Genomic DNA, 16673 nt, shown 5'->3' with positions numbered 1-16673 from the left:
AAAAAAAAAAATAGAATAAAGCTAGTCAAAAAAATTCAGAGTTAAGTCAAACCCAAATGTAGTTTTTAACCTGTTACTTAATTATGTGTTATCTTTAAACTATTTTATTTAATTTATTTCTTTATTGTATTTCTAGGGAAGGGTCTACAGGGTGTTCAGGGTCTCACTACTGGATCGGACTTGTAGTGATCTGCCTGTGTATAGCCTCCCTAGAGCTGGGATTATAGGCACGCACCACCACGCCCAGTCTCAATTGCCATCTCAGCCTGCCCTGCACGCAGGGCTGGCACCGCAGGCCCTGGGGATCAAACCCCCAGCCCCTGCTTGCAGGTGCTTTAATTCACTGAGCTATTTGGCTGCCCCCCTCCCTTTTTTTTTAGTACAAAAAAAAAAACTTTGATAAATTAAAATCTTTCATTGATCCTCTGACTTCTTAGATTTACGTTTGTAGATTTCGATGCATGGAAAATGTATAAATGTGCTAGTAATATCATTACTTACTCAGCATGAAATTATGTCAGCTGTGAGTTTTAGCAGCCACCCAAGAGGCAGAGTTTTGGGGTCTGCTTTGGTTAGTCTAGCGTCAGGCTTAAGCAACATGCCCACATGGCTTCACCAAAAGTTACGCGCCACACCTGGTGTCATCTACACACCGCCCATTTGTTCTGTTCATAGGAATCTTTTGACAAATGTAGGAAACTGCTACGTTTTATTAATCATGCTTCTTTATATATTCCCTTTTAAAGCAGAGTCATCCAAAATGGACGTGAAAAAAGAAAGAAATGGTAAGACGTAAGTAAAATAGCCGTGCATTTCCCAAGGCAGTGGCATATATTACAACTTTTCTTATAGCGTACAGTCTGCAAAACATTCTGTCACACGAGAGTGTCCCATAATGATGTTCCATATTCAGCTTGAAATGTATTTTTTCTAATCATAGTTATTTGATTTTTTTTTTAGGTTTTTACTTTCAATTTTTTACTGTGAAATGGACTGCCACCTCCATTTTCATAAATTTATAAATTTAGGTGCTCAAGAATGGTATTTACATCTTTAAAAGTAAGCAGTTAATGCAGCTTAGAGCCTCAGCCATTGAGAGGCTGTATCAATTTGGGAGGTCTGAGACAGGGTCATTCCAGTGCAGCCTGTCATCTTCTCAGAAAGCAGAGGCCTGGAGATGCTATTGCAGAGAGCAAGGGACTGAAATGATCAGTTTTACATTTTGAAAAATATGAATGAGGGAAAGACCCTAAGAAAGGTAGAGATAGCGGCACACGGTGGTTATGACTGGAGTCAGGGTGCTGCTGACGTGGAGATAGGTTCCTAAGATTTTCAAACCATGGGATGGATCGATTCTAGAGGCAAAATGAAGAGATCACAAATGTCAAGAGAAGTAACAATTTTAAATAGGATTTTTTTTTTTCTCCAAATGCTTTTGGGGCAGGTTTGGCTGGCTTGAGTTGTGGGGATCAAACCACAGCAACCTGAGCCTGACTTCTTTGTTGAAGCAGCCACTTAGCGAACTGAGCTAAGGGGCAGGGCCCCAACAATTTTAAATAGGAACAAGTGGTCAACAGTAGAAAAGTACTGTTCAGAAGGAAGTAAGACAAGAATTTCAGAAATAAGACAAGAATTCGCAAAGGCCTCTGGGTTTAGTGTCGGAGAAGACTTTTGTTAATATGTATTCTTTTCCAGTTTTATGCAGTCTTGTACCACAAAATATTTGAATAAAATGGAAAATAATTTAAACAAGAAATAGCTTATTTTATCACAAAGCTATTTTATATATTCTCTTAAAATTTCAAATATTTAATATTTTAATGTTGTGAATAGAGTGAATGTATTTCTTCACTTTTTATTGTATTTTATTTTGGTTCTTGGAACTGAACTCAGTACTTCACACTTGCCAGGCATGTGCTGTGCCTCTGAGCTATGTCCTGAGCCCCAACTTTTAAAAGTATGATATATTCCTGGCCAGACATTTAAGTTAAAGAAATGCAGGATTGCCTAACTCATTATTATAGTGCTTAGCTTAGAGAGTTTATGTTGTATGGTAGTAAGCTGTGTGGTGGGATGCCAGAACGGTATGATTTCTTTAAGGAACGTTAGTTCTTTGACCACTCCTCAAGTAATCGCCCGTCCATCCCAGGTCCAACACCGCTTCACCTGGCGGCCCAGGCATGCTCCTTGGAAACCACCCTCTGTCTGCTTTCTTTCAAAGCCGATTACACGCTTTCTGAGAAAAGAGGCTGGATGCCGATCCACTTTGCCGCATTCTATGATAATATCTGCATCATCATGGTTCTTCACAGGAAAGATCCCAGTCTGATAGAAGCCGAGGCAACTGCTGAGTAAGTTACTGAGTGTTTATAAGGATACAAATTTCTACACGCATGGCTTTCCTTATGCATTGACACTGAAAGACACCTTTGATATGAGTGACTTGATGTCCTTTTTGGTTACTGTCTTCTCCTACCGTGTATCTTCAGAATTCAAGACAATAGCTTCAATTCAACTATGCATGTTTTCTGGAGGAATCAAGAGTGAGCCATTGGGACCTTTTCTTCACCCTGTCACAGTCACATTGTTCTACAGGGTAGTTGGTCAGGTTAATCACTCAGTGCTCAGGACAAAGCCCAGGGTTAAGGAGTAGAAAGCTGCTCCACACTGAACCCTGAACAACCAGGAGTTAGCCTAGGGCTGCAGACCAAAGTGGATGGGGCTTGTACTGCAGGGTAAGTACCTAGTGGTATCTGAAAAAGAAGTATAGTAAGAAAGAAAGACAACCTTGAAATAAGAACATGGCTGCACATTTAAGCAAGGACCAAGCAATCTTTGGGGTAGAGGCATAACTTGTTCTGAAGGTACATCCTTGTCTAGGACTCTGAAGAACACAAGTGACTCTTTTGAGCCTCTTAACATGATTGTGGCAGGATTTCATGTGTTTTTTCTACCTCTTCAGATATTCAGTGGTCTAGAGCCAGCGTAACTGTTTATCATTCAATGGTCTATGGGCCAGCATCATGATATGACAGTTTATTATTCAATGATCTAGGGCTAGTATAGTGGTCTCAGTTCCAGGACACTGGCTTTCTCTTTTGTGTCATGGTACAAGAGCAATGCCTGCTTCTATTATCACGACTGTAGGTAGCAAGGGAAACACTGGCACTCTCCATTCTCTTCAGGCAGTTGCTCAGGTGAATCCTACCAACACAGAGGACGAATTTGGATGTATAGCCTCACCTGTCTGTGAGACAGATTAGGAAATGTAACTTTGGGCTGGGTAACCATGTGCCCAACCAAAAGATCGCCTGTATCTAAAAAGCAGATAGTGAATATTATTTTAAAAAGCTATTAGGGGCCGGGGAGATGGCTCAGTAGAATAAGCACTTCCCTGGCAAGCACAAGGGCCTGAGTTCAATCCCCGGTTCTGAAAAAAAAAAAAAAAAAAAAAAAAAAAAGCTATTAGTTTTCAGCACAGTTAGGAAGCTAAGATGTGAAAATTGGAAGTGAAGTATAAAGAAATCGATTTGGCTACTACCTGAGCCATTTGTGAAATGGGCTCATACTTGCCTTGCTTTTTACTTTATTCGGACTTGTTACAAGGATGAAAGTATATTCTAAGAGTTTTGTGTATCATCAACTTCCAAAGACATTAAAAGGCATGACAATCAAGTCAGCAAGGAGCCTGAGGACATATACGCCTCTAGGCAAGAGAGGCGAATGTGCTCCCCATGGAATATGGAGTGGGGAGACAGTGACCGTCGCTATCAAAGTTCCTACAACAGTACTTAGAATAGCTTAACCAAAAGTCACTTTCACACTCTGTACTCAATGTCATTATAATGTATTCCTTGGTTTTTAGGAATCAGTGTACTCCGCTGTTACTGGCAGCCACTTCAGGAGCTCTGGACACTATTCAATACCTGCTTTCTCTTGGTGCTAACTGGAGAAAAACAGATACTAAAGGAAACAATATAATCCACTTGTCAGTGCTCACCTTTCACACGGAAGTACTTAAGCATATAATAGAATTAAATAATCCTGAACTCCCAGTTTGGAAGACTTTAGTAGGTGAGTATAGAGCACACAATTTCTTTGTAAATAAATGTTCTGATTATCATGAAATAAACAACTGATGAGTTAAAATCAGAAACAAAAATGCAAATGATAAAGAGCTCTGTGTTTGTGTACAAAAGTAGTTTTTCTAAGTTAAAAGAAGAAAGGATGCGACAGTTTTAGGCACTTGTACTCATTTTTATTTTTGCAAACTTTCTCAGAAGTGAAGTCATCTTCTCTACCACCAAAAAGTAACTTTTAAAAAAGGAAAGAGATGAAATTATTTGAAGTAGAAAAAATGCCCTCCAATGTATAACCACCTAATTGTAGAGAATTGTAACCACCTAATGGTAGAGAAAATTTCAGCAAGATAATTCTTCATTTTTAATAAATATTTTGTGAAAAAATCAGTTTGACTTTTTGTCACAAGTTTGTGTTCAGACTAGCTAGAAATTTGAGGGTAAAGGTTATTTGGCCAACTGAATGTATGCATTTAATTTTATTCCTTCCTGAGACCGCACTAAAATTGCATGAAGATTAAGTAATAATTTCACCAGCAGCAGTAATCAAGCATACAAAGAAAAAATGAGAAACAATATAGTAACAACAAAAACTTAGACAATGGATTTAGATAGACAAGTGTTAGCCGTTAGCTGACTGAAGAAGATCCTTCCAAGCCAATCAGAGGTAAGCAAAGAGCTCCTCAGATTCATAGCGCGGGGCCCTCGGAAGGCATGTGAAGTGGCAGAAGTGCTGTACGCAGAGCCTTGCCAGGAAAGACTTAAGGACACTGAAGTCTTAAGGACACTGACGCTGGAATTCTCCCTCACCACTAGGAGATAGAAGGATCCAGGAAATGAGATGTCACACCAGGAGAGAGGCACAGAAAACTTCAAGAGTGACAGGAACGAGAAGTCCCAGAATGGAACTGCACACCTAACCTAGAGTGAAAGGGCAGGAAAAATAAGCGACTTAAAGAAAGCTAAGGAGAGGAAATGAAATGAGGAAGTTGTTACCTGCAGCAAAGACAAAGTGAGAAGCGAGATATAGCTGCACTGCACTATTGTACTGCATCATGGATCGTATTTGTACAAGCGTCATAACTAAGCGCTGAATATTGATTTAATTAATCACAAATGTGGTCCAAGAAAATGACAGAGTTGTGTTGAAAGAGCTTATTTTCCATTTTTATTCTATCTATAAATGATATCTAAGACAAAATGTAGCAGTATATGTAAATACTCAGAAATATGTAAATCACAAAAGGAATGGAGAAAAGCATACAAATTGGTTACATCTGGAGAGATGAACCCAGAAAAGTGGGCAGGGCGAGGTCACAAAGCACGACCTGTTGCTATAACCCTTTGGATGATATTTAACTGTGAAACATGTGGGTGAAATAAAAACTCATTAAAGTGGAGAAGGAAAAGCGTTGGAGAGTGAGAATTGGTTTTTTTTTCCCAACAGCTCATTTTAGGGTAAGGGATGCTTAAGATTTTCAGTTGTATTTTACTTGTCCAAGAAGTCTAAATGTTTGGCTTCAAGACAAGCCCAGTACCAATCTTGGAACTTGCTGAGTGCTGGGAGTGTATTTTGAGTATATCAGTCTCAAGAGATATTGGAAAGTATTTATAATGTTCAATATATATATACATATATATAATGGTGCATTATATACATCATTATATTTTAGCTTTTTTAGGAGGGGCTGAGAGGAGCCTCATGTCATTTTTAATACATTTAAACAAGTGCAAACTCCTGCCTTAAGGGTAGAAAATCTGGCCCTAACAATAACAACAGCTTAACCCTGGTCAATGCATCCTATGGTCATCGTTAAGGGTTCCTGATAATGATTGGAACAGATCCGGCCCACTTCTTTGCTTTTACTCTGGGATGGCTCTCCCTCCTGACACTACCTGTTTCCACCATGGGAAAAAGAAGAACTAGTTTTCTAGAGCTCCAGGATTAGCCCTTGGAGTGGAAGCTGAGTTTTAAGAGAACACCATGGAGTGTCCTAGCCAACGTAGGGCCAGGATGAATTTGGTAACAGATTAGGTGGATAAAGAGATGATGAGGAGAACCCATACGCCCAGGACATCTTGCTCACACTCTACACATTAGTTTATGAGAATGCATATTTTTGTTATCTTTGGTCTGGATTATAAATTCATACAAAATTTTTAAAATATCTTTTTTATGCCCAGAAAATACATAAAGCCTCATATCTAACTTAATGAGTACTAAAATTTTATTAGCAATAATGTAATTTACTTTGCCATCCTTGAAAACTCATACTCAAAGTTGATTCAAAACTGATTTCAGACAAAAGAGAGATTTATTATTTTGTAAGTGAATTCCAACTTTGATTCCAGCCAGTGAAAGCCATTCAAATCAAGAATTTCAGGACTTTTTTTCACTAATTATATACATTTGCGAGGCTCAGAGATCCCAGGTATATATTGTGTTGGTTAATATTTCATTACTGTAACAAATACCTGAGATGTATGGAGAATAAAGGTTTATTTTTGGCTCCGAGTTTTGGAGGTTTTATCTCATGTTGTGTAGCCCCGTTGCATTTGGGCTTGTGGTGAGACAGTACATTATGGCAGGAAGTCATGGCAGAGGAAGCCCCTCACCTCCTGATTGAATAAGGGAAAGAAAAGGGAAACATAAGGGCAGGAGTGGGGTCTCACAATCCACAGAAGCGTTCCCCCAATAACCTACAACCTCCCAGTAGGTTTCACCCAAGGGTTCTGCCACTTCCTGTTGACAGTAATGTGGAGACTAAGTCTATAAAAGTGGTCCCCTGGGGGGATCTTCCAGACTAGGACTAGAGCACACAGTCTGTTCAGCGTGTTAGACACAGGCATTAATGCTGGGGGGTTCTATGTATGCAGCTGGTGGTCATGGCAGTGATTCCAGTCCTGGGGTTCGCTTTCCCTGCATGGAAACAAAATGCACCATTTCATTACCTTCTCTGTCAGTTTCAGTTTATACCTTTCTATTGAATGCTTACAGAAATGTTGAAGTGTGAAAACTTTAAGCGAAGGATGATGGCTATCATGTCCTTAGAAGTAATTTGCTTAGCAAATGAGCACTACTGGAAATGTATTTTGGATGCAGGTAATTCAAAGTCTATGCATTAACTATATTATCCCATGCTATTTTAGCAGAGCTATGTTTTGCAGGGTGTGTGTGCATGTGTGTTTGTGTGTGTGTGTGTGTGTGTGTGTGTGTGTGTGTGTGTGTTTAGTGTATTTGGTACTAGGGACTGAACTTACGCCTTATGTATGCATAGAACATTCTGCCACCAGCCCTAAATTATATTTGTGATTGTTAAAAAATCATTTTAGTTCCTTTTAAACTTCTTTTACTTTTTGTCTAATATTATCTTCTTTATCTTTCAGTCATTTATTTTCTTTTTGGAGGCTGTTTAGGATCAAAAATCTGAATGAATGTTAGAGAAATTCATTTTTCTAAAAGCTTACAAACTTAGACAATGTATTAAATTACTTTAACACACTGCTCTTATATTTACTTTCAGTTAGAAATGAACCAATTCTGTACTTGCACAATTTTATTTTCTAAATTAAAATAACATTGGAAGTGCCAGGCCAGATCTGTAGCTAGCTCTGCATTTGCAAGTCAAAGTAATTGTTTAGCCTCTCTACCCATTTCCTCATCAATAAGTGGTTCAATCATGCAAAGTTCTATCAATACTGTCCTAATACGAGCACTGAGAGCACATAGGATACTTGTACCAGTCAGGGTTTTACTAGAGGAAAATATATAACACAAGATGTACAAATGCATAGAAAATTACAACACTGGTTTATGACAGTCAGCCGCAAAGTCAGATGAGGAAGCGTGCAGAGGTTGTCTGCACTCTGGAGGCTGAAGGATTCAGTTCAAGGTCTGGAGCTCACTGCAATGTTTCATGCAAGTCTGTATCAGGAGGCTGATGGGTCTACAGAAAAAGGCTGATGAGTTTACACCAGAAGGCTGAAGGATCCAAGGCAGTCTGCCCTGGAAGCCAGGAGATGACGTCCAAGCTGACTGCTAAGACCAGAGCTTCTCTGGGAAATGGGATGCTCCATCCTTCCTCAGTTCCCTTGTATGTCATTTAAGTGAAGAGCCATTCTAGGGTGGGACCTTCATGCCCTAGAGTGTAGAATTACTGAGCCAATTTAGTTAAGCTTTTAACCTCTCAAGTTGGCACACTGTATCAACCACTACAATACTCCATAAATAATGCTGAATAAATAAATAAATGAAATAACATTCCTCTAATATATACCCAAAAGCAGGTATAAAAATCTCTGTATCCAAAAAAGTGAGCCACAGATTTAATCTTTTTTTTTTTTTTCAGTACCAGAGATTGAACTCAGGACCCTACGCTTGCCAGGCAAGCGCTTATTCTACTGAGCTATCTCCCCAGCCCAGATTTAATCATGAAGATGTTTCAATTCAGCTATACAAATAAATGAATAAAGCCCTAGTTATACCATTGTCTTTCCCATTAGTGTGCATGTTGTAGAAGAAGCTCTTATTTCACATTGAATTGATGTAAATATAACAAGCTTCCAGCTGACGCCAAAGTTTCTGTTTTCAACAGGCCCGGTGATTTCCATCTTTGAACCAGTTGTAACGAACAAGGCTAATGTGCATTTTGTTAGATTCAACACTCTTTGTCTTTTCAGTTGCTAGTACAACGTAAGGACAAACGATAATAAAAATATTTAAATGATTGCATAAACACTGGCATACAAAGTTGATGCAATAATCAAAGCTAAACTCCACCATGTGGTTACTCAAAGAATTTATAATTGATGTTAAATGAAAATCCAATGTTTTAAAAGTATTTTCAGGTTACCAATCCACAGTGTATGTTCCTGTGATGTGAAATCAAATGTGTGAACAATGAGAACTGCTTTTAGTTTAGACTAAACAAATGAACACATTTATATGATTTCAAGTGATTGTTTTTATACCTTATAGATTTACCTGCTAGTCATTTATATCAAAATGCCCATAAACATGATTTAAATCTTGGTATGATAAATTGGCTGTAAATAATTACAATACCAGGGGCTGGAGAGATAGCTCAGTAGAATAAATGCTTACCTGGCAAGCACAAGGGCCTGAGTTCAATCCCCAGTTCCATTTAAAAAATTAATTAATTAATAATAATAATAATTACAATACTTCATGACTTTCTTTGTCCTTTCTACACAGGCACCATTCCTGCCTTAATCAATCTATTAAAAAGCCCCAAAATAAAATTACAGTGTAAGACCATTGGGTTACTGAGCAATATCTCAACCCACGAAAGTGTTGTGAATGCCTTGGTAGAGGCAGGAGCTATTCCAGTGTTGATCAACCTCCTAGTTTCTGAAGAACCCGAACTACACTCTCGCTGCGCTGTCATTCTGTATGACATCGCTCAATATGGAAACAAGAATGTCATCTCCAAATATGTGAGTGCTTTTCACAGAACCCAGTTTTGACTGATTGTAGTTCCCTTACATAGAAGCTGGGAAGAGACCCATGTTATTCCCCAGGGCCAAAACTCTTAGGGATCATCAGGGAAAGGGGAGTGGGGGTCAGAATGAGAAAACTTCTTGAAACAGTTGGCATCTGGGTAGTGGTGGGACACCTCCTAGCATGTCTGAGGCCTTGGGTCCTGCTTTGCTACTTGTGGTTGTTATTGTTGTTAGTTCATGTCTACAGCACATAACACACTGTTTGTATGAAGTTGATCCATGTACAGAACACATCTCCATTCCTTCTTGTATCCCCAGTCCTTTCCTTCCCTGCCCCTTCCCTCCATCTCTTGATCCTCTTCTCACTGAAAAAGCTCCGTCTCTCCCTACTTCCTAAAATCTTTAATTTTGTTATTTATTTCTTATATAAGAGAAAACATGCAACATTTAAGGTTGTGAGTCTGCTTTATTTCACTTAACATTAATTAGAGTTAGAATGTGTCCTTTGTATGCAATGCACGCAGGTTTTGCTTTTGTCACTCACTCTATTATCTTAGTTTTTTGTATGCAATGCACGCAGGTTTTGCTTTTGTCACTCACTCTATTATCTTAGTTTTTTGTATGCAATGCACACAGGTTTTGCTTTTGTCACTCACTCTATTAGTTTATATGCATATTTATCTTAGTTCTGCTAAGTGTTTTCTTTATCTTTGAAGTCCAAGATTTACATATCCATGTGTTGATTACCCCATTCTTCCAGTACTTGGTGTATCTTTTCAACAGATCCATTTGTATTATTTTAAGAGGAGTTTCCTTGAATTTATATCTTTATATATCTTCAGTCCATTCATGAAGTAAATATTTATTGAGAGTTTATTATGTGGTAGATAGTCTCATAGATCCTAGGTTTATGGCAGTGAGTAAAACAGATATAGTCCCAACTTCTTTTTTTTTTTTTTTTTTTTTTTTTGGCAGAACCAGGGATTGAACTCAGACCCTTGCGCTTGCCAGGGAAGCACTTATTCTATTGAGCCATCTCCCCGGCCCCAGTCCCACCTTCTATATGAAGTTTTTATTCTACTTGAGAGTAACAAGACAATAAATGAATAAGTCAAATAAATGGTATGATAGATGAAAATAAGTAGTAAGAAGGAAAGCAAGGAAAGGGATGGGAGAAAGTTTGTGAAGTATATAGATTATATTGGCAGGAGACTGATTCCAGGGTCTCACAGACAGCCAAATCTATAAATCCTCAAGGCCCTATCAAAACTGTATATTTTCATATAATTTATGCATATTAATAAGCATAAATCATCTCTAGATTATTTGTAATACGTGATGCAATGTAAATACTATGTAAATAGTTACAATGTATGGTATAGGGAATAATGGCAACCTTTTCCATACAAGTTCAAGTTTTTCCCAAGAATCTTTGATTGAAGTTTGGTTGAATCGACAGATGTAGAATCCAGGGATGTGGAGGGCTAAGAGGATGGCTTTTGACTATAGGTTCAAAGTAAATGAGAAGAGTAGAACCTGCTCCTTACACTCTCTGTTGATAAGAGCATTTTAGGCTGGGGCTATAAATGCAAAGTGAAGGAAGTAGGAGTGTGCCTCACACTTTGAAGGGATAGCAAGAAAGCCAACGTAACTGAGGGAAGACAACAAGACGACACTCAGTCAGGCAGTTGTGGCCCATACCACGTAAGGCCTCACAGACACACATCCTAAATGTGTGTTGAACGGCATTGGTCTGAAAAGTTTCATGGAGAGACTTACATACTCTACTTCACTTGTTGAAATAAGTAAAAATGATTCAGTAAAATTAAGAAGCAACTACAGTGATTTAGTTGAAATAAAATGGTGCCTTGAGCCACGATAATAGCAGTAGAAATGGTAAGAAGTGGTGATATTTTATATTATCTTTTTAAAACTGGGCCTCTAAGACTTGTAGAAAAGTTGCAGGAAACTCACAAAGAACACTAAGAAGAAATAGCCAGAGGGGTAGGAGAACATGTGAAGAATCTGTTGACCTATCAGTAATGCAAAATGTATGTCAAGGAAGAGAGCATACTCTATGATGATGAATACTGTTGTAATACAAAAATCAAACATTGAATATAGAAAATCTGAGCATTATTCATAAAATTTTTTGATCAGTTCTCCACCTTTGGCCCAGAAATTCTTTCCTGAGCTCTGGTGTCTCTCTTATCTCTTCTTGTTTTATAATGATAAGTACTTCATTTTGTATCAGTGATAATATGATACATTTTGTTACACTTTTCACCTACTTCATGGCAACATTTTTCCGATGAGTATTTGTTTTAGTCTTGGCTTATCAATATAAGAAAACACCACAGACTGGATAATGTATAAACAATAAAATTTATTGATGATCATTCTGGAGCCTGGGAAGTCCAAGATCAAGGTGCCAGAGCGTTCAGTGTCTGGTGAGGGTGGCTGTCACCTCCAAGATGTCACTCTGCTGTGTCCTCACCTGGCAGAAGGAAGAAGTGCAGAAGACCACAGCTCTTTCTTTCTCGCCCTCTTATAAGATCACTAATCACCTAAGGGCCTCTACCTCTTACAACTGTCACCGTGGGGTTTCAGTTCCTATATAGAAATTGTGAAGAGACACACATATTCAAACCATAATAGCTTTCTTCATGTGTTATATGTTTTTTCCTGTCTTTTCTTGTTTTTTTTTAATGTATTTAGAACAAGGTCTACAGGGTCTCACTACACAGATTGGACTCACAGTGATCCTCCTGTTTTGGCCTCCCAAGCACTGGGATTACAGGCACATACCACCGTGCCCAGTCTGAATTGCAGTGTCTGTGTGCCCCAGGGGGGGTGCTTCTATCTTTTCTTATACGTGGATAAGCTCTGTACAGATTCTTTTTGCATCATTCCTTGTCTTCTATAGGTGAGTTCTTACTGGTTCAGCTATTTGCAGGAAGCAGATGAGGGAAAGGGCATAGACCAAAGTCATAGGCTAGTAGAACTGTTTTTTGTACCATAGGGTTGTATGTACAGCTTTCTCCTAGCCATAGAATCTAGTGGTGTGTCAAACTTCAAAGCATAGTTACACCATCTCACAATGTAAAAAGTCCATCTCTTCCCTTCCAACCTCAGCAGTGTGCCATTTCTTCCATCATATCTTGTCAGCCTGATTCCTCTCTCTTCCCGACTTTGAGACTGTATGCTCAACAGGCCCCGGAAAAAGCCTGCTGCTATCCTAAAGTATTAAAAATGGGGAATTGGGTTTCTTTTTCTTGACTTCAAGGTAAAGTCAATTATATTTGGGAAACTGTGTTCTACCAGTTGTTCTTAGGTTCTTTGGGTAGAGGAGCTTTCTCTTATGCCTATTAGCAACTCATACACATTTATTATATTTCAATATTGACAATGTTTTATAGCTTTATTAAGAAAGGGGTCATGTTTCTATAGTTCATTGCTTGATATCCTTTCATTATTTCTGTTGGTAGGGACAAATGCCATCTTTATGTCATTAAAAATTATCAAATTATATTCACATTTAAAATAATATTTAATGTAGTCCAAATATTTCCAAATGGAGTAATGTGCAAGTATACTCAATTATTTTCACCCAGTTGCTTCACTTCTTAGATACTTAATAAATGTTACAATGAACTTACAAGCTCATAATATTTTAGTGGCCATTTTCAGTTGTATTTATTGAATATTCACTTTACATGAAAACATAAATTTTGTTTAAAATGGTATTAACTATCATTTAATGTGTAGACATATTTGTTTACACACTATTGTTCTTGATTTTTTGAGACAAGGTTTCACTAGGTAGTTCAGTCTGGTCTTGGACTCTCTGTGTAGCCCAGGCTGGCCTCAAACTCAGAATGATTCTCCTGCCTCACCCTCCCTAGTGCTAGGATAGTAGGTATCTACCACCATACCTGGCTTGTTCTCTCTTAAATAAGCAGATATTTACAGCAACAAAGGTAATAGATTTGTATTTCTAAGCAAACATCGTATGTATATTAAATAAATCTAAGTAATTTTTTATTTATTTTTAGAATGGAATTCCAGCTCTGATAAATCTCTTGACAATAAACATAGAAAATGTGCTAGTAAATGTAATGAACTGTATGCGAGTATTATGTATAGGAAATGAAACTAATCAAAGAGCTGTGAGAGACCACAACGGCATCCAGCACCTCATTCGATTTCTGAGCTCTGATTCCGGTGAGCCTCTACTTCTGTGACGTTTGAAAGGGACTAGATTTAGTAAGTGAAATAAACATGGCTTTGGGCTTGTGCCGGACTTGCCTGTAGGTGAAGCTAGAAATGCACGCTATGACTACTCAAATATCTGAAACTTTTAAAGTACTGAGCTTATAAGAGGACTTGCCTCTCAAAAGTATAGTTTCAAAAATATGTAATGAAATGTGTTTATAACTGGGAAATATTGGCATGAACCGTGGGATGAGGCAGGTGGTATGCCTAGGGGAGGCGAGGTCTCCAGTGTGAACAGCGTACACACTGACCACTCGTAGCGCTTGTGCAAGTTACAGGAATACCACATCTGTTGTTGTATGTCTGACAAAAACTCAAGGTAATTGGGGGTTAGGCGGATAATCAGTTTCTAAATGCATGTTGGTATAGAAGACATCAGCAGGCACAGCCAGATTTTGCAGCCACTGCAAAGGCTCTGAGACGATGCCAGAGCCTCGTTTGGTGGCCACACACAGCAACACACATGCCACCTCTGGGAGGAAGAAGTTAGCAGTTACAGAACAGGTTAGCCTTGTGCTTGGAAAATACATGCTGTAGTATTAAAGAGATAAAGGGCATTTAGAAAACTAAGCTGTATAGATAGATAAAAATCTACACGGGTCTAGATAAGGCTCAGTGGCATAGCACCCGCTTGGCAAGCTTGCGGTCCTGGGTTCAATTCCCAGTACACCTCCGCAAAATCCATATGGCAGTGTATTAAAATCTATAAATACAGATAAAGCATGTAGCTCTGTGACTTATTCTAACAAGTTGTCTTTTCGTTTTAAAAGGAAAAAAAAGAACCAGTTAGTAAGTATAGAGGAAGATGTTTAGACTTAGTAGAAGCCAAACAAAACAAAACAAAACAAAATAAATAAAATGAATTATTACTTTTGCCTATCAAATTGGAAGTTTGCATATTTACTTTGCATGATAATGCCTATATTCAGAAAAGACACAGTAACATTGATACTTTCAAGCTCTGATTATGGAAAGGCAAAATTCTATTATTTTTGAAAAGGAAGGTACTAAAATCTGAGTTAGGGCAGATCAAATAGCTCAGTGGATTAAAGAAACTGCAAGCTGGCACAGGAGCTGAGGGCTGCATCCCGGGCCTGCCATCCTGGCCCCGCCCCCGGGCTCGCTGAGAGGAGAATTGAGACTGGGCGTGGAGGCGCGCGCCCGTAATCCCAGCTCTTGGGAGGCTGTAAACAGGCGGATCACTACGAGTCCGATCTAGTAGTGAGATCCTGAACACCCTATAGACCCTTCCCAAAAATACAAATAAAATTAATATTAGATAGGAAATATAAATTCTACAGTACATCAAATACCAAGACCCAATAGCACCATAATGTTCCTAATCACATCTTTTGGCTCCACGAGTAAACCACTTTGGAAAAACCAACAAATCCTTAAAATAACAGAAAAGTGCCAGTACTAACAGCGGTATACTTAGCACTCCCTGGGAAAATTCAAAGAAAGTAAAGTAATGAAATTTGTCACCTGCTGACTAGTTTCTGCTGCTTCACAAAACAAAACTCACAGCAGACTTGGGTTCAGAATGTACAGCCAGAGGGAACAGAATTCCTAACATAGAGTAACCGATTTTATTATGAACACAAATCTCGTGCCTCCCATCTCTCCGTAAACACTGGTTTGATCCCCCCAGCCAATAGCATCAATGTTTTCCAGTAACTTCGAGATACACATTTTGGCCCCACCCACGACCACCTGAGTCACCTGGGGCGGAAACCCAGAAATCTGTGTACATCTTAATGCTCACCAAAGGTTGAGATGTACTTCCTTAAATTGGTAACATGATCAGTAAAAGGTGAAGTCTGGCACTCTGAAAATTCTCATCATGACAGTACTTCACAGTTACTAAGGGCTTGGTATGAGAAAGTACACTTCATTTTATATTACTTATTAAAGACTATTTCATTCTTATAACAACTGCACAGGTACTATAGCCATGCCAGTCACTCTTTAACTAGACAAGATATAGTGAAAATTATTTACAAAGAAAAATCTGTGAAAACAATGACTTTCCTAAATGTACATCTACCAATAGCAATTAAGGGGTAAAAATTCTATAAGGTTCTAAAAGAGGATTTTCACATGCCTTTAAAGCAATGTTTCCAATAATAATAATAATAATAATAATAATAATAATAATAATAATAATAATAAAGTAAAGCAACTTTTCTAATAAAATTATTATTAAATTCTAAAGTTACTCTTGAAAGACAGGCCAAGCTAGCTTTTCATGGATTAACTTCCTTAATGGGTTATTTTGACAATCTTTATGCTGGTCCAGAGTGAGAGATTCACTGAGTGCAGCTACCCAGATGTACTGAAGAGCTTTGATGACAGGTGAGATGGCTGATTCTGCACACAGGTCATCCCTAGGTCTGAACAGCCCATAACTCAAATGCCATCTCCTCCAATGCTGCTCTTTTATGTAACTAGGAGATATTCTTAGCATCAATGCACAGAAAGTAGAAAAAAATCAAGATATATCAGTTCATTTTTTAAAATGTATTCTAGTACAGGTTCAATAGAGTCTTACTACACAGATCTGACTTGGAGTGATCCTCCTGTTTTCAGCCTCTCAAGCGCTGGGATTACAAGTGCACACCACCACACTCAGTCTCCACTGCCATCTCAGTGAGCCGGGGGCTGGGGAGGGAGGGACCAGTATAGCACAGGAGATGGGGAGTATGGAACCCTGGTTGCTGCATCTGCCTAAGCAGGCGCTTTAAGCCACTGAGCTATCTAGATGGCCCTGAAAAATCAAGATATAAAACATGATTGTGGGCTGGGGAGGTAACTCAGCAGTGTAAGTACCTGCATGTCTAGTACAAAGTCTGGAGT

The 16673-nt window shown here is 38.6% G+C and overlaps 1 protein-coding gene across 1 annotated transcript in view; it reads left to right on the top strand.

Annotated features, from left to right (window-relative positions):
• Positions 1-16673, top strand: part of Ankar (ankyrin and armadillo repeat containing) — a 54233-nt gene that overhangs the window by 16405 nt on the left and 21155 nt on the right. The window contains exons 8-13 of the mRNA XM_023712335.1: positions 747-785; positions 2150-2351; positions 3866-4074; positions 7078-7182; positions 9295-9536; positions 13598-13766. Of these exons, the coding sequence (XP_023568103.1) occupies positions 747-785; positions 2150-2351; positions 3866-4074; positions 7078-7182; positions 9295-9536; positions 13598-13766 (966 nt within the window). The remainder of the gene's footprint in view (positions 1-746; positions 786-2149; positions 2352-3865; positions 4075-7077; positions 7183-9294; positions 9537-13597; positions 13767-16673) is intronic.

Source organism: Octodon degus, unplaced genomic scaffold, assembly GCF_000260255.1.
Source record: "Octodon degus isolate 3935 unplaced genomic scaffold, OctDeg1.0 scaffold00025, whole genome shotgun sequence".
NCBI classification, from domain to species: domain Eukaryota; kingdom Metazoa; phylum Chordata; class Mammalia; order Rodentia; family Octodontidae; genus Octodon; species Octodon degus.
Note: the sequence above shows the minus strand (reverse complement) of the source record. Positions and strands in the feature narration are given on the sequence as shown.